The sequence below is a fragment of the Eleutherodactylus coqui genome, chromosome 1 (assembly GCF_035609145.1).
Source record: "Eleutherodactylus coqui strain aEleCoq1 chromosome 1, aEleCoq1.hap1, whole genome shotgun sequence".
NCBI lineage: Eukaryota > Metazoa > Chordata > Amphibia > Anura > Eleutherodactylidae > Eleutherodactylus > Eleutherodactylus coqui.
The window spans coordinates 240,427,239-240,445,231 of record NC_089837.1 but is presented as its reverse complement, the minus strand read 5'-3'; the positions used below and the strand labels follow the sequence as shown (position 1 = coordinate 240,445,231).

General features: G+C 45.9%; 1 protein-coding gene across 1 annotated transcript; it reads right to left on the bottom strand.

Moving 5' to 3' along the window:
* Window positions 1–2,476: 2,476 nt before the first annotated feature.
* MARCKS (myristoylated alanine rich protein kinase C substrate) lies at window positions 2,477–7,610 on the bottom strand. The gene is made up of 3 exons (XM_066607147.1): window positions 7,443–7,610; window positions 7,161–7,268; window positions 2,477–5,889 (listed from the first exon to the last, which is right to left on the bottom strand). The coding sequence occupies exons 2-3, from the start codon at window positions 7,260–7,262 to the stop codon at window positions 5,131–5,133; spliced, it is 861 nt and encodes a 286-aa protein (XP_066463244.1). The 5' UTR covers window positions 7,263–7,268; window positions 7,443–7,610; the 3' UTR covers window positions 2,477–5,130.
* Window positions 7,611–17,993: the final 10,383 nt, after the last annotated feature.

Sequence of the window (17,993 nt, the reverse complement as noted above, 5' to 3'; positions counted from 1 at the left end):
CAGCACCAGGATCAAGCCCACAATACAGCTGTGCAAGTGTAGCTCTGTAATGGCATGTTAGGCAAATAGGGAAGACAAGTGACATTACACACAGGCTTACAGTATGTTCTTAAAATAATTGGTCACCTTGAACATGCTGTTCAAATCTACAGCAGCTGAGAAGCTTGAGCTATAGATTTGTGGGAGAAGAATCTGCATAAGGCCATGTGCACACTGCCCATGTATGCAAGTTGTGCCCAAAAGGCTCAGGCACAAGTCCCATCAGAGAGCGCACCAACCCCTGGCTCTGTGCTGTTCGATTTACATGGACACAGCAAAGATATGCATCTACGTGTCCTTTTCCCACCAAATACGGACAAGACTAGGACTAGTTTTTTTTCCACAGAGGGTGGGGGGATATCAGTCCCCATGAAAAAGTGCTAATTTGCATAGGCTACAACTGCATCCAAGGAATAAGCAGCTGGCCCCAAATATATTAGTGTGACAGAGGCCTTACTTATAGCTTACCAAGGATCTAAATCTCTGCTCATTCTGAGGTTAGCAGTCCACAGGGAAGTGCCAGTAATTGTACAGAAATGGCTGTTTACACATAAGCCTGTCATTAAGTAGGACCATCCACTGGGCTCTAAGTCCAAAATGATTGGATGTACATCAGTAAGTTACACTGAAACATTTCCTACAAGTCTATGTATGAATCTTCCCTGTTGCGCCTGCTCTAAAACCTGCTAGTTGCATATTGGACAGCATATCTATATGACAAGTTCCATTTAAATAGTCTGGACCTGTAAAAAAATAAATAAAGATGGCTGCAAGTGAGTGTCTGGACCTAAATTGTAAAACTTATTTACCCATTAACACTGGTAGAAAGTAGAACTTCTTCTGAATGTAAGCTAGGCTTGTCTTCATATACCCCTATCCCCACCCCATTGTTCACTCACCTATTTGGAGTATCTGCCATGTTGTTAAATCACACTGTGCCTACATAGTCTGCAGCAGTTGGGGAGGCATTACAGCATAAATATTACCTCAAGCAGCTAATGCAGAAAGAAATAGACATAAGAGCTTATATTTGAGATCCCAGTATATAAGAGGAAGGACAGATCCACTACCCCTGTAGCTTCCAACAGGATAAACATTGTGTAGATTGCAAAGCGTATTGGTATATACTTTGACATCCATATTGTTCCAGATGGCTGCTTGTAGCATGGAACAGAATATAAGTTAGATGTGGAAAATACTATATGCACGCCATCATTATTTCCATCCTTCTCAACATGCTGGAAGTTAAAGCATATAGCAACCCCATGTATATACTAGCTCTATACTCATCTGACTGCTAATATTGGCTGTATGTCCAAGAATGGTGTTTCACCAAGTCCTGTTAAAGCATTCCCCTACACCAATGGTTATGTAGCTTTAATTACAATCTAACATAGGGCAGTATAGCTTCTGGCCAGAGGCTACTCCGTTTGGTCTAGAATTAAATAAGAATAATCTTTATTTGTATAGCACCAGCTTATCCCATTGTGTTATAGTGTATGTTTATTCTGCAACTCTGTTATTGCTCTCATAACTTAAAGTGAAGCAATCTAGTCAGTTCTTGGATAATTACGCCAGCTTTGTAGAGCTGGAATCCAGTCTCTTTAGAGACATTAAAATCTTGTTAATTAAGATTTTAATAACTTGTAGGTATGTCTGCAAAAAAACTAAGTCCTGTACCTAAAATACATCAACTGATTAAAAGTGGTAACATTCAGAAATAAGTGAGAAGCTACAGAGTAGATAAATTCGTGTGATGACATCTACAAAGCATATAGCAAGTCTGAAGCTCCCAATATAGTCTAATCCAGACTTTCCAAAACTCCAGTCCTCACGACCACCCAAACAGGTCACGTTTTCAGGATCTCCAAAATATTGTATAGGTGATGTATTATTGCCAGTGCCTCCAATAATGCCACAAGTGTTCTCTCTGGAGGAAATCCTCAAACCGTGGGCTTTTGGAAGTGAAGGAAGGAGTGGAATTTGAGAAATACTAGTCAAATCCAAGTCCTCTTGAGATAAAACAATCCTCTAGCAGGAAGATTATACACCACTCAAAAGGGTTGGGGAGAATGAGTCAAACTGTCATTGAAACCAAGCATATGACGACCATTTTGTTGGCTAACCCTCCGAAAAATGGCACCCTTTAATGGCCATGAAGACTATCGATGCATGTTTGTAAATATCCTTTGAGGTTTAAAAAGCTGCCCATGTTCCATTGAGCTATATCCTATTACAGCATCACACTCCCAAGAGCCATCATCTACTCTGAAATCCAAGTTAGATACATAGTCTAGCGCCTCATCCATTCTGTAGCTTAGTAGTCGGGCACACAGAGGATATAACCACTTCATACCATTGTGCAAGATACTGCATACAAGCCTGGTGATGTTACAGTGTAATGTACACAGTAAATAACAGATTATATAGACTCATCTACTTGTTGTCCATTTATTGGTAGTTTGTGGTAAACATTGATTACATGGTCAAAGAAAAATAGGACAACATGACATTATATCCTGTTCATACCTGAAAAGTATGCATTTTATAAACCGGTATAGAAAAATGTAAACAGGGACAGAATAAGTCAGTGGAGACTGTAGGCATACAACCATGCTGTAGCTTTTGCAGTCCTCAAAGAGCAGAATACAACTATCAGATAAAGCTAATTGCTACAGTAAGTTTGTATAAAAAGCATGAAGTCAATATTATGCTGTAGAGGGCTGAAACCAAGTACCAGCTTCAGCCCGCCCTAGGCACAGGCCTACTACGCCTGCTGCCCACATCCATCAGATCAGGTTCTAGCCTTCATTTTCAACCTATGGTACATGCTCAGATCTGATTAGTAGTTGATGCAAGAGTAAGCAAAACTAATCACGTTTCAATATACAGAACTTGGCATTTACTACCACGATGGGACAAGAGATAATTTTGCATAAAGAGTGAGTACTTGGTAAGCATTCACGGTACCATACATAATAACCCTGCTCTAAAGTGAAGGTGTAAATTGGCTACAGCAGGTTGTCTGCTCACATAAACAGTGACAGTGTTCACCAAAATAAGCCCCAAAAAAAGGGAAAAAACAAAGAAGGAACCATCATCACATTATCTACTGAAGGTCGGAATATGGGAATGGTCATAAAGTCCACATCACTGATCGTGAGGAAAGATACCCAAAAACACCAAGATAATTGTGTAAACTGCAGCGCTGCATCCCAGATCCCCCAATTTTGATTTTATATAAATATACACAAACGGGTGGGCTGTCTAAGAACTCCCAGAATGACCATTTTGCTGTAAATCATCTTCACATTTAAGATAGTAGGTGTGAATACAATTTATGCCAGGTGAAAGCATTAATGTACAGAGTAAATCAAAGTATCCCCAGAATGTCTTATACACTGGCATGTACCAGCCTAGAAGAGATGGGCCTGCATGCCCTGAAGCAAGTGTGCAGCCTTCTACAGGGTGCAAGGCATTGTGGTGGGTTAAATGTAAATGCACTTCATTGGATTAAACAAAGGGCCATTATACATGCGAGATGGAGGATTTCAACTGAGCACCTTTTGTCCAAGTCGGTGTTTCTCAAACAAATCCCGTGCTCCATTTTAATGGATCAATCCCTAATCGCTACCATAGCATTGAATACAGCCAAAGCTAGAAAGAAGTCCACCGGAGCCCTCATCACTGTGTTTAGGCAATACGGTGCCAAAACCAAAAAGGCTAAACTAAACAATGGCAATTGGGCCGAGAACCCCTTCTTCCACTATGAACACACTGAGCAAGCACAAAGAGAAGGGCGACATGCAGGTTAGCAAGAAGCGAAAAGCTATAAGCCATTAGTGTTACCTCTATGTCAAAGAAACACAAAACATATACATTTTATTCACATTTATTTTTCGCTTTTAGTGTGCTCACAGAAAATTAGAACACCTTAAGCAAGAGTTTAATAGCAATTTTGTAAGCAAAGTTACATTCCATCTCTAAGTCAAATTGGTCAAAGCTTCTCCAGTATTTACAAAACATGAAAGACAAGATGCTACACAAAAAACCATTGCATCTGAAGTTTTCCTTAATTCTTAAAGACAACTGGAAAAGAAAGCATTGCCTGCTGTAATCAAAAACATACCACAGTATAAACAGTAACCATTCCACTTATCACAGCTTGGTTGAGTTTTAAAATTTTGTGTTTAAAAGGTCCAATATGACTGCAGTTTTACAAAAATGGGCAGGGTGGAAAGAGTTGCAAACTTCATGTGCTTTTGGATATCAAGATTCCTTTTATACAATAGTCACAGTTAAAAACACCCTGCTGGTAATACATAATTACATTTTATTAAGGTCATAAACCAGCAATAAACAATAAAGCCTATACAACTCGTAATTCTACTTAATCACCGACTGATACAGCTAATATGAGATAAGTGAAAAGTTCCTATGGTTTAAATGAATTACTAAAACTATGATCTGGGTATTGATTTTTTTTTTTATTTTACTTGCCATCTTTGTCAAGACCTTTAGTGTTGTAAACCTTGTAGAAGGCTGTCCTCACAAAATACATCATTACATCTCTTAGAAATTAAAGAGAAAGAAAGAAAAAAAAACTAAAGAAAAGAAAAAAAAATGACAGAGAAACAGAAACCTGACCCCATTCTTTGTGGCACATTATCTTGGCAATGTGTGCACCACCTACACCCAATGTGGCCCCTATCACTTCATTTGATATCCCCCTATATAGACCCACCCATCTCCTTCATGTATGGGCATGTCCATAAATTGACAAAGAAAGTATACATTTTTTTTTTTTTTCAATAAAAGATGCAAAGTACGCAAAAACATTAATACTGATGCGAAAGAGGATAAAGACCGGTGACTGCTGTAAACTCTACCCGGCCTGTTGGAATGGTGATAACAGAATGATTTGAGATGGGATCTGTAGGGAGGAGGAAAAAAAAAAGACAAAAAAAAAAAAAAATCTTTAAATCAATCCCTGGTTGTAGACAAGTTCTCCAAAACCAGTACCTGGCACCACTCCAACAAACAAACAAGGGGAGAAAAAAGTTCTTTGATTATCTCAAAACCGCCATCTCTTTACTCTGCTGACTCGGCTGCTGGACTGGATTCGGATGGAGCTTCCTGTGTTGGAGCTGCAGGCTCTTCAGCTTTTGGTGCCTCTGGTTCAGTAGATGGAGCTTCAGGAGCAGCAACAGTGGTGGGGGCCTCTTCTGCAGGTTTCTCCTCAGGCTTTGGCTCCTCGGCAGGCTTTACCTCCTCTGTGGGCTTTTCTGGGGCAGGCTCTTCAGGTTTTGCCTCCTGGGGCTCGGGCGATGCAGCAGCAGCAGCAGCCTCCTCTTTCTTTTCCTCTGTGCTGCTTGCAGCAGGGGCCTCTTCTTGGGCTGCCTTGGCCTCTTCATTGGCTGCCTCTGGGGCAGCTGCAGGAGGATCCTCCTTGGTGCCCTCACTGGATGCAGCTGCACCTTCAGCCTCCGCTCCCTCATTGTTCTCCTTTTTGTTCTTTTTGAAAGAAAAGCCGCTCAGCTTAAAAGACTTTTTAAATGAAAAGCGCTTCTTTTTCTTCTTGGGGGTTTCGTTGCTGGTGGAAGGTGTAGAAGTAGACCCTGCTTCCTCTGTTTTGGTAGAGGCCTCTCCCTCCGCTGGAGATGCAGGCTCAGGGCTCTCTGCCTCAGCAGATGCAGCAGCCTCCTTCTCTGGAGCCGCCTCAGCTGCTGCAGCGGCCTCCTCTTTTGGGGTCTCCTCAGCAGGGGCGCTGCCATTGGCCTGGACTTCCTCCTTCTCTGCCTCAGCTGCGGCAGGAGATGCATCACCGTTGGCCTTTACATGCCCATTTTCCTGTGGAGGGTAATAACAGGGTCACTTATAGGCTGCCAGCAGTAACATTAATCTTACTGGCTGTATAACACACTAATGTATCTTCATACAAATCACTACAGACATTAGGGAGCCAGAACCCACAGATCCCCACACAGGGTTGCCAAGTGGCCAAAAATTCTTGGACCGTTTGTAAAAATTGGGAGTTTTTACAGTGTCCATGAACTAAGTTGCATCCATGCAGTTTAAGCAGGTTATTACGACTGATCACCACTTTAGAGTAGTAGCAGCTGGTAGTGAGATCATATCTGTATCTGACCTGTAGACTTCTATATAAGAACTTTCATGCTGGCTGTAAACAATGTTGGCTGTCCATCACTTTTAGTTAAGTTGTCCAGAACAACAAAATTTAGGTTGGCAACCTTGCCCCCCTTCCCCATCTACCAACACCCCCTCCTCACCAAGGGTTGCAAACTGCCCCCAAAAAAGTTTCTGGTCAAAAAAAAAAAAAAATAGGGAACCTTGTTTTTGCAGCATCTATGAATTTTTCAAAGGCAGCACTTCATTAAGACTAACCATCATTTGACAGCTCACAGTAATTACTACTAATGAGTGGATATCAGTATCTGATCTACAGACACGTATGACATAATCAGATGATTTTTCTTAAAGATTATAACGTGTCTATATTGAAAAAAAAAATAGCTGTGATTTTTGGGCACCAAAATGCAAAATTAACGTTGGCAACCCCCCTTCCCCAAGAGCGGCTCGTTTCCCTCCTTTATCTCTGCCGCCCCCACAGCGGCGGGTGCAGTACCAGCATGCGCCCAGCAGAGGGCGCTGCGCCTCCACCACCAGCAGCAGCATTATGCTCCAGGGAGCCCGACAGGCTGCAAGTGCATTAGCTCTCAGATCACGCCTTCTCTCCAGCAGCAGCTCCAGCAAGGAGCCAACGGAGACAAAGCCTGTGCTTTCCCTCTCATGCAAGATGTTAGGGGAGAGGCGGAAAAAAAAAGCCTTGCTGAAAGGAGGGGGCTTACTCTAACCTCCATCTACACAATGGCGTCTGCAGACCCCTCCCATGCATCCCAGTTAAATGTCATCCGTACGGTCACACATCATGTAGGCTACATTTCCCAGCAGTATTGGGGGGCACACATATATAGCATTAGCCCCCAACAATAGCGAGCCCCCGATGATGGGCAGCAACATGTGGCAGCACGGTGCGGCCATCCTCATCACAAGCATGCAACCCCCAGAACAAAGCAGCAACAGATGGGCTGGCTCATTACCTGGCCGTTGGTCTTGGAGGGAGAGGCGGCCACTGCTTCCCCGGGCTTCTCCACGGTGGCGGCTTCGCCTTTGGCTGCGGTCTTGGAGAATTGGGCTCCCATTGCTGTCTGTGTATCCAACAAGAAAGGTAGCGTCACCCCCAGAGATAAGAGACAGCCCTAGGACCGACTGGTAGACAGAGCGGGAGACAAAGAGATGCTGTGGCTCAGCCTGGCCACAATAGACAGCAGCGGCACAACTCCTCTGCAACAGGAGGGAGAAGAGAGAGGAGGGATAGTCACCAGTTACGTGCAGGTAGCGCTAAGAGTCGCCCGTCCTGTGCGCTCGCCCAGGCAGAATCCGATTAAATATCCCAATGCTCGGCGGCCGCGCTGGATACAACAGGAAAATGGAGAAATCTCCCCGCTCGCTAATAAGATGCGGAGTCCAACGCCCAAGTGCACAGATGAATGGGCTTCCCAAAGCATGAAGGCAGCCCGGCGCCGCGCTGGCCAATCACAGCGCGCCCAGACAAAGGACGGGGCGGGGCCAGCGATCTGGGCAGAACAATGCGGCCAGCAGTGCAGGAATAAGAAATGTCTAATCACTAATACAAACAGCAGCTTTACTAATAGCACGGGGCCGCGGCAGTCATCAGCCCGCGCACACCCCGCACACCGGCCGCCCGGCTTCATTGATGGCCATCACATTTGCCTTGGGACATGTCTGCCGCCCAGATGTGCGGAGAGCAGCGGCTCTCCATACTTATTTATGGCCACTTATCGCTAATTAAATGGCGCTGTCCAATTATTCCTGATTTGTCGCGGAGGCCATTGCAAGAGATGACAGTGTGTGCCAGTGCCGGAGACATGCCCGGCGCTCACATCACCAGGGGTTAACCCTTTATTGTGGGGCAGACTGCCGCCATGGCCGTGCAGAGAGGGGACCGGTCTGGCATCAGCCCCGTACATGAGGGGCTTGTATGGCCGCATCTCCCATGTTGTGGCCTCTGTAGTGTTCGGTCTGGCTGGGGGAGGGGGCAGTGATAATAATGGCAGTGTGAGTGCCCATTGTTTGCTCTTTGTTTGGCCCCCTCGGTAGGGGGTGGGCAGGGTGCAGACACGGCCGCGGTACAATGGTGGGCTGTGGGCGTGTGCAGCCGGCTCAGGGACATGATGCGAGCGGCTTCTGGAGTGTACACGGTCGGCGGCAGCCATGTGCACATAGCCATCTTCTCGCTGACAGTGGAGGCGGCTGCTCGGAGCTTCCCGCCATCCAGCAGCCTGACTGACACTGCACACCCCAGCCAGTGCTGCTGAGGGAAGCGGCCACCATGGTGCTGCACCGGCCACACAGCCCTGGCCTCCTCTCAGATGACAGGAGTGTTCCTGTAGAGACCAGAAGCCAAGGGGCAAGATGGAGGCCAGAGGGGACCCTGACTGGAAATACAGCGGCTGCAGAGGGGGCTCAGAATAAGGACCCATGTCCACGGGCGGATTTGATTTGCGGAATCCACATGGAAGCTCCGCGATTCAAGCCGACTGTAGGGAAGCATGGGCGCCGCACCTCAATATACACCTGCAGATTCGTTTCCCGAATTCCGCATGCGTAAAACAAAAGGCAGCACGCTCCATTTAGTGCGGATTCCGTGCGGACGACTTCCATTGAAGTCAATGGAAGCCTTCCGATCCGCAGCCCGTCCTCAATTGACATTGCGTACGGACCGCGGATTCCGTAGGAAAGCAGAAGTTGAAAAAAAAATACTGTGCATGTGTGGCGGCCGGCGCTTACACACACATCCGCAGTACGGAAAATAGAAGACCCAGATGGGTACGCAGGGTCCTCTGCTATGGGCACCAACAGAATCCGACTCGCCCGCCGCGGCCATGAGGCCTTAGGCTACATGCGCACGAGCGCCAGTCTTGTAAGCTCTGCAAAAGAGCGACTTCCCTCAGCGATGCTGTGAGGAAAAAAATGGCTGCGTGTCCTATTTTTTCGCGTTCCTTGGGAAGGCATCAATGAGAAACACTTGCGGTGCTCTATGGCGCGTGAAGCCAGCGTGTGAGGGGCAGTATTTCACAGAAGGGGTGCCAGGAGGTTCCGCGGGTAAAGCACAATTTGGCAGTGTGATATTGCGCCAGGTTCCTCAGCCCGATACTGCGCTCGCCCGTGTTCCACACTAGCATGGTAGGATCACAAATCCTGGCAGACATCTACTGACCCCAACTAACAGCATCACAGGGGTCTACAGTTCAGGGTGTTGGACCCTCAGACTAGTCAGGATTGGGGAGGTCAGGGCTAACTTCACACCAGCGAGCCCAATATGGGGCTGGGATTATGTGAATTCGCTGTGGATGTCAAAACAACTGCACATCACTTCAGGGAAGAAGCAATCGTCCGCCGCGGTTTCTAATGGGAGACCTCGCAATGCTGCTGCCGGTCTGGTTGAGAACAATGGATGCCGCGCTGCGAGAGCACGCAGATAGATAAGACTTGCTGCTGTTTGCTTCCTGTATAGCATCACATCGCGGTGCCATGCAGGATGACCCCATGTCTATGACCCCATTCAAAAGAATGGGGTTCATATTTGTGCAAGGTTTTCTCACCTGTGTGAAGGCGGCCTCAGGGTGGTTTCACACCTGTGTTGGGGATTCCACTTTCCTGCGCCATGGAGCCAGAAAGGGGAATCCCTACGGCTGAATAGCTCTATCTCTGGATGGAACCGAACAGCGCCAAGTGAACCCCATTGACTAAAATGGGGGTCGCCCACTTACTGCTCAGCTGCCCGGCTTCTGGACGGAAAAAAAAAACACTATATGCAGTGCTTTTTCTTCCGCTATTTTGAGCTGGATCTGCGACAGAACCTTTGACCGAATGTTTCGCCGCCGATGTGAAACAATCCTAACGGACAATAAGCACATGTTAGAGCATGAAGAATACAGCAGCACAGGGAAGATACATTGTAGACTTTCTGTCATTGTAGGTGGCAAATCTGCATCATTTACAGTAGCAGCAAAGCGGGTGACATTTTACCAAATCTCATCCGCCCGCTGCATTTGCGCAGAGTCCCCAGCAGACCTGTCCTGTGATGTGGTTTTTAGGTCCCCAGCATGTCCATTTATGCCGCGGACCTCACGCTCACAATTCACCCTTCGTACTGTGTACAGTCAATTCCACCGAAAATTTACAGCAAAATCCGTGCAAATTTGCAGTGGAATCGCAGCAGCACCTGTTGTGGAAATCCTCCACCCCCCATGGGGCCGTACCCTGCAGAGGTTTACCTCTCATCCACTTTTATGACAGTTGCCTCCTCATCATAAAGTCTCCTCAGATTCCCACCAATCACATCTGGCACATCTCGCTGATATGGCACAAACACTTATGAGGGACATTTAGGAAGGGTAGAAAAAGTTTTGCTTACAACTTCCCACTTGTACGGCCCCCACAGTGGTCTGCTGGCTCTCACTAGCAGTGTATGCCCCTAGAACTCAGAACCCATAGAGACACATGGAGGTAGAAGATTGCTTCCAGGGGAGGCTTGTCCACAGCACGGTACTGTAGGCACTCTATGGCGGCATACTATGGAGCCTTAGGCCACCTTCACACATGGCGTAATCCCAACGGAAAACCCATAGCAATTACTCTGCACCTACATGCTATGGATTTGGCTGCTTTTTTAATTGCGGTTCTGCCTAGGAATTTAACCCTTACATTGCAAAGATGAAATCCCACAGCATAAATAGACATCTGCGGATTTAGAATCTGCTGCATTTTTCAAAAATTCATTGTGGAAATGTTTCACATCGTGTGAAGGAGACTTTTAAATATCTCCAGTTACTCCTGGTCATTCTCCAAATGTCTCCAGCAGTGCCACACCGATAGAGCATTTTGTACCTCCTACGTCCTGACTGAACACCCGGTACCTGGCAGGATCACTGATGGATCTCTGAGTTGCACTCTATCCAGCCATTTTTGAAAAGGGGGTTGAGTCCCCGAAACGCGTCAAATGCGCTATTATTAATAATCAGTAAAGAGGAATCGGTTTAATTCCCTTATGTTCTAAGACTTGCACCTGTGGATGATTATTTTTTGTACCCTACTATATATGGTGGAGACATTCGGAACGGCAGCACCTTATTGTCTACCCCAATACCTTCCCTACTAATTGACTTACACTCTCCACCCTTCTCTCTTTCTTCTTTTATAAACCAGACAGTTAAAGCTGACCATAGACATATGAAAGGAATCTGGACCCAACTATCTGATGGTTCGGGCATATGACGGCAGTTTGGCCAGATACTACAGATATTAGATATAGCTGCCCACAAATGTTCAATCTTTCGGTCATATGACTGCAGCTTTGACTGATACCATCGACATTAGATAGAATCTGCCTGCTATGACTGCCGTTCTGTCCAGTGCTTCCTACTTCTATTTCCAGCAGTGTGAAGACAATGTAAAGTTTTGCTGCAGGACGAGAAGTGCTGGAAGCGCTCTGCTACAGTGTCTGATCAGCTGCAGCGGGTCACTCATACTGTGAACTGCACATTACACCCGAAGAGCAGATGAAAAATGTGACATGGCAGATGACACTTCAGCAGATTAGCTGTTGTGGGGAACAAGCATTAGGCTGCAGTCACACAGCCGTTTGGGGGGCAGTTTTTCATGCAGTTTCTTAGAGGTGGATCAAGCAGAAATCCTTTCTTGTTTCCTTCTTCTTCCTTCTATTTGTATCCACTTTGGTTAAAGTAAAGCTGCACCAAACCTGCCTGTGTGCCTCCAGCCTCAGGCATAGAGGGACGTGACTACATTTCTGCAACTGTCTCATTCATCTCAACGGGATTGCAGTAATCCACGTGCTTGCCACCTAAACAACCCCGGCCACATGAATGGATCTGCTTCGCAGTCGCAGATATCTCTGCAGCAGATCTGTTGTGTATGAATTCACCCTCGTCAAACGTAGTCAGAATTGTTCGTTTGAGCCGGTAATTATCTCATGTGTATGAAGTCATCCGTGATGTTTACTGGGCGGCAGGTTACTGTATTTCACCGGGTGCCTCCAACTGGTTGCTGGGTCTAACAAGCTCACGGCGTAACCCTTACTTGTCCACAGTGTCTGATTTCCCCCCGTCAGACGTACGCAGCAGCTTCAACGTCACTGCACAGCATCTGTGCCTCCATTCTGAACTTTATGGTACATGCTGGATTCTGCTAACACACACTACAAAGTGAAAAGAGCTCTATTAATACATGTCTTCTGGGCGGGGAGGTAGGACGTAGAGAGGTGCCCACTGTTTCTCTTCTCTTTTTTTTCACCAGCCTGTATGCTGGGCTCGTTTCCATGGCAACAGCGGGGCAAATATTCCAAATGTGTGCATTTTTTTCTTAACACCAAGAGAAGGGGGGAGAGCAGATGGAGCTGGGGGGTGGGGGGAATAGAAAAGGAGGGACAGAGGGTGCAAGGAGGAGGGATAGTAGGTTAAGGGGAAAAAGAGAGGACAATAGGGCACACCCTAAAGCTACGTGGAGGAGGAAAGATAGTCTTGGTTTTGTGTTGCTGGGTAGAAAGAAGAGAGAAAAGCTGTGTTGAGTGTGGAGCAATGTGTCCCCTCCTCCCCACTCCTGTGTGGGCTGTCTGCTGGGAGAAGAGGGGAGGTGTATCATAGAAAGAGTGGGTGCTGCAGAGAGGGTGTTTACTGGAGGGGGATGGGGATCATGTATTGATGTCTGTATGCATATAAATTCGCTATCTCGGGGGAAATGGCTCGTTTAGGGAAAGGCTAGAGTGAGCCGAGTATGATGGTGGGTCAGGCTATCAGTGAGTTGTGATAGAGAACTGTACACCTACATCTTACAGCTGGGATCTTCCTCCACCTTCCATTAAAGCTGCTTATAGGATAAGCATTGCAGGAGGATCCATTGATTATTGTGTATCGCCGTCACATAGTACAGTCCTCAGCATAGTGTTTTTTGCGCTAGACCTATTCTTGACCTCCATTCTCAGTGATAATATTGTGAAGTGCTCTGTCATTGTGGTGAATAACATATAAGGGCAGTCCTATGTTCATAGTAAGACAAAGCCGGTGTAATCGACCACTTGTTACATAGTCTGTGACAGAGTGAGCTGTAATGTGGGTCCTGGCTAGATTACCATTGATGTTTGCTACCTGCTGCTATAACTCGAGGGATTGTCAGAGAACCTGCACATATGTCTAATGCCTGATACACACTATCAGGGCAGAAAACCTCATATGGATGCTTTCTTCTGTCTACTGTTCAGGCATTGCAGTCCAAAGCAGAATGTATGTGACACTTATGTTTCTAGTATATATCATTTTTTCGCACAGATTGCCTTAGCAGAGGATGCATCTTCGGCTGATGCAGATCAACCACAGCAAGAGACTTGCTGCCATATTGCCAAAAAATAGATGAGATCAAGTAGACATGGGACTAGATATTTCTGTTTCTGTAAATAAAGAAACATTATTGAAATTGACACAATTTTCTCATTTAATTAGTCTTTCAATTCCTCCTGGTTTTCAAGATCTACTTGTTGTTAGTGAATGGGAAACAACATTGTTTACTTCCAGCAGATGAAAATCTGTTCTGGTTATGTGCTGATCATACAGATACGTGATTTGTGATCTGAGAGTTCCCTCATAACTTTACTTTATTGCAACGAGCAGCTGTGTGAGTGGCACATCACCACGACAGGTTTTGTTCAATGACTGCAAGCAGAGATTTTGATGATGATGGGTAATTGAAATGCTAGGTATGTTACAAAATTGCACAAATATTCATTGTACAGTAAGCTTGAATACTCTTAAATAATAAAAAAAAAAACACATTGAAAATAAGCCTTAAAAAGTGGCACTACAAATTCATCACAGCTCAAAAACTCACAAGCCAAATCACAGTGGGGCAGATTTACCATTACAAATCCACCAATTGTCTGGCACAAATTGTCCCAAAAGACTGTATTGCATGCCTCGCACTATATTTATATTGTGTTTTTCCTCATTTGGTGCGGATTTACAAGAAAGTGTGTTTAGCTTATTAGGAAAGGGGTGTGGCCTAAGTGTGACATTGTGTAATAAAAAAGATGCCAAACTCTTGGCACAAAATTTGCATATTACTAAGTCAACTAATGCTTGGTATAAAGTCAGACAAAGATGTATAATGATTAGAGATGAGCGAGCACACTCAGATAAAGCAGTTACTCAAGCGAGCATCGCTCTTCTCGAGTAACTGCTTACTGGTCCGAGCAGGCTTGGGGCTCACCCCCACCGCCCCCTCGAGCACGCTCGGACCAGTAATCAGTTACTTGAGAAGAGCGATGCTCACTCAAGTAACTGCTTTATCTGAGTGTGCTCCCTCATCTCTAATAATGATGCATTGGATTTACCATCCTGCATGAGCTACTGTGAGAAATCTGGTGCATTTTAAGGGTGCGTTCACACGAGCGCATAAACGGCACGTTTTTGCGACCAAACGTATATACATGACCATCTGAGGCAATGGTTTCGAATGTATTCATTCACATGGGCGATTTTACGGCACGTAAAAACGGCAACCCGAAAAAAAAACGGAACATATGCGACCGAAATACGCGCCAACGCATATTCGATGGCCGAAATGATAGTTTGCAAAGTAGGAACAAACGAAAATACGCTTTCTAGCTCTGGTCGTGATCGGCGAAAAATGTTCTCTCGGGCAATTATACGTTGCGCTCGTGCGAACGTAAATACGCCTACGCTCGTGTGAACGCACCCTAAGACTGGCTAGTCTACTAGTCCTTTTACGCAGTCCAATTATTGGGCACTAATGTTCTACGGTACTATCAGCCTTTGTAGAGGCACCAGCAGAGCTTATTGGCAAGAGGTGTGGCCACCAAAGCCCATCACATTTGCTATGAATGGCGTAAATTATAGCCGGAATTTTCGCCAGCTCTTAGTTGCTGTAGATTTTCTCTTTTGGCGCAGGAGCCTGAGATGCATCTAGTATATAAAGAGCTGCGTGCCTCTTATTTTATTAGACATCTTCCTTTGGTGGATCAGTCCTAATAAAGGGTTTCTAGTGAACGCAGCACTTTGTGGTGCAGCTTTGGCTAATTGCATGCACAACATACTGAAAATAGAGATATTGATAACCATGGAGCTCACACACAAGTTCTATTCAGTTGCTAAAGAAAGGTCACATCTACAATGTCAGAAATTCTCCTTGTAATTATCCTGCTCTGATATTACCAAAAAGTTAATAAGTCAGTTTCTGTTCTCTAAGGCAATGTCAGTGAATCTAATATATACTTTATTAACATAAAATTGTCCCTATGTATAAAACTAATGCGGATAAAAGGTGAAGCAGAAGACTATGGCAACTAATCAGAATCCAGCTTCCATTTCAATCCCTTAGATGGTCTCAGTGAACATAAACATTTATTCTTTGCTGACCTGATACATCTCATAACTAGAGATGAGCGAGCGTACTCGGAAAAGCACTACTCGCTCGAGTAATTTGCTTTATCCGAGTATCGCTGTGCTCGTCCCTGAAGATTCGGGTGCCGCTGCGGCTGACAGGTGAGTCGCAGCGGGGAGCAGGGGAGAGCGGGCGGGAGACAGGGAGAGAAAGATCTCCCCTCCGTTCCTCCCCGCTCTCCCCTGCAGCTCCCCGCACCGTGCCGGCACCCGAATCTTCAGGGACGAGCACAGCGATACTCGGATAAAGCAAATTACTCGAGCGAGTAGTGCTTTTCCGAGTACGCTCGCTCATCCCTACTCATAACCAATACATTTTTTTAAATTTATGAGTTAAGATAACCCCCATGACCTAAACAGAAGAACAGAACTGATCTCTCTTCTGTCCTGGGCTCCATAACTCGTCTGAGGAACTAAGTCACAATGCATTAGACCACTCTCACACAGGACGCTTTTTACTGCGATTAGCGCAGCATCCCGAACGCTACGCTGACCGCGGTACAATGCTGCTAATGATTTTAATGGGACCTCGCAGACCAACACTCGAATACTGCATTTCTAATGCCATGATTTTCGAGTCCTGTCTGCTCTATTTCTGTGGGTTTTAGCGCTTTTCAATGCACCTTGTCACCATCACAGTGATGAGATGCGTTAAAAACGCTGTCAAATGCTGTAGCATGTTCAAAAATGGCGCACAAAATCACAGTAAAATGCAGTGGTTTCATGCAATGTTTTCTGAAAATGTGTGAGAGCAGCCTAAGGCCTCATATCCACAGGGAAAAGAAGAATTAAAATCTGCAGCGGATTTTAACTCTTCTCCCGCCCGCGGATCCGCACACCATAGGGATGCATTGACCACCCGCGGGTAGATAAATACCCGCGGATGGTCAATAAAAGTCAATAAAAAAAAATATGGAGCATGAAAAAAAATGGACATGCTCCATTTAGGTGCGGGTCTCCCATGGGGACGGCTCCCGCAGGCTTCTATTGAAGCCTATGGAAGCCGTCCGGATCCGCGGGAGACCTAAAATAAGAATAAACTTACCCGCAGCGGACCGTGCAGATCTTCTCTTCTTCCCGGCCGGATCTTCTTTCTTCGGCCCGGCGGATGTGCCCGGCGCATGCGCGCGAGCACATCCGCCGGCCGAAGAAAGAAGATCCGGCCGCGAAGAAGAGAAGACCTGCCCGGTCCACTGCGGGTGAGTTTATTCTTCTTTTCAGCCCTCATGTCTGCGAGGCAGGAGGGACCCGCTGCGGATTCTCCATGGAGATTCCGTAGCGGGCCTGATTTTCCCCGTGGACATGAGGCCTGAGGGTCATTTTGCATGGGAAGTTATCAGTGAGCATGTCGATTGATGCTCTTTTACTTTTCTTTTACACAGATTAAGAACCCCTGGTATAGGGGGGAATGATTGCTTCTATGATCATTCGTCCCCATTGTACAGGCTGTACATTTTTCTGCTCATAAAGGGAGACGTACAGCTAACCCATGAACATTATTATGTTAGCCATGTAGCAGGGTTCAACATATGAACGAGTGTTCGCTCATTCATCGGCTGATTGTTGTCGTTTCTACACTGCCCGACAATTGGGTAAACAATTTAAAGGGCCGTAAGGGTACTTTTACACTGGCCGATTTTTACCTAGTTGTGATCAACACTGTTTGACAAACCATATGGATTTGTATTCGTTCACTGCTGCTCACACTCGGCAGATGATTGTCTGTATAGAGTTGAACGATCATTAAAGGGGTTTTGTAATAAAAAAAAAAATTATCTAAACTTACCTATTCCTTTCCTGTCTGTCTCCTTAGCACATCTTCTCCTGGTTGAGCTTCTCCAGTGCCCGAGGTCAGCTCACTGCAGGCTGGGCCCAGCTTGTTATGAAGGCTGCTTATCACAAACTCCTTCCTCCTGGGTCAGTGAAAGTCACATGCCTGTGCTGTAGCTTTACTGTCTAGGAAGAAATTGTAATCTATTTCAGAGACATGAGCAATCTCTGAAGAAGATAGGCAGTCCCCCTGCTGGCCTGTAAGCTGTGACGTAACGTACATTGGTTGGCAGGCAGAAGAAGGTAGAAGACTGCCAACCAGATGTACGTAATCTCACAGGAAGGAGAGGAATCAGGCAGCTAGAGGTGAAGTGACCCCCGGACTGCAGGGGACAGGAGAAGATGGGGGAGGTGAAGATCTGGTAAGCAGACTGATAGGGGAGGAATAGATAAGTGTAGCATTTTTCTTTTTTAGTGATAGAACCCCTTTAAGTATCATTACAGCAATCTTTGGTTGTTCACAGGAGGGCATATTCCGCAATGCTGTTGCAGAATATTCTGTGTTGTGTGAAAGTTCCCTTACAAGCCTTGATCAGCCAACGAACAAGC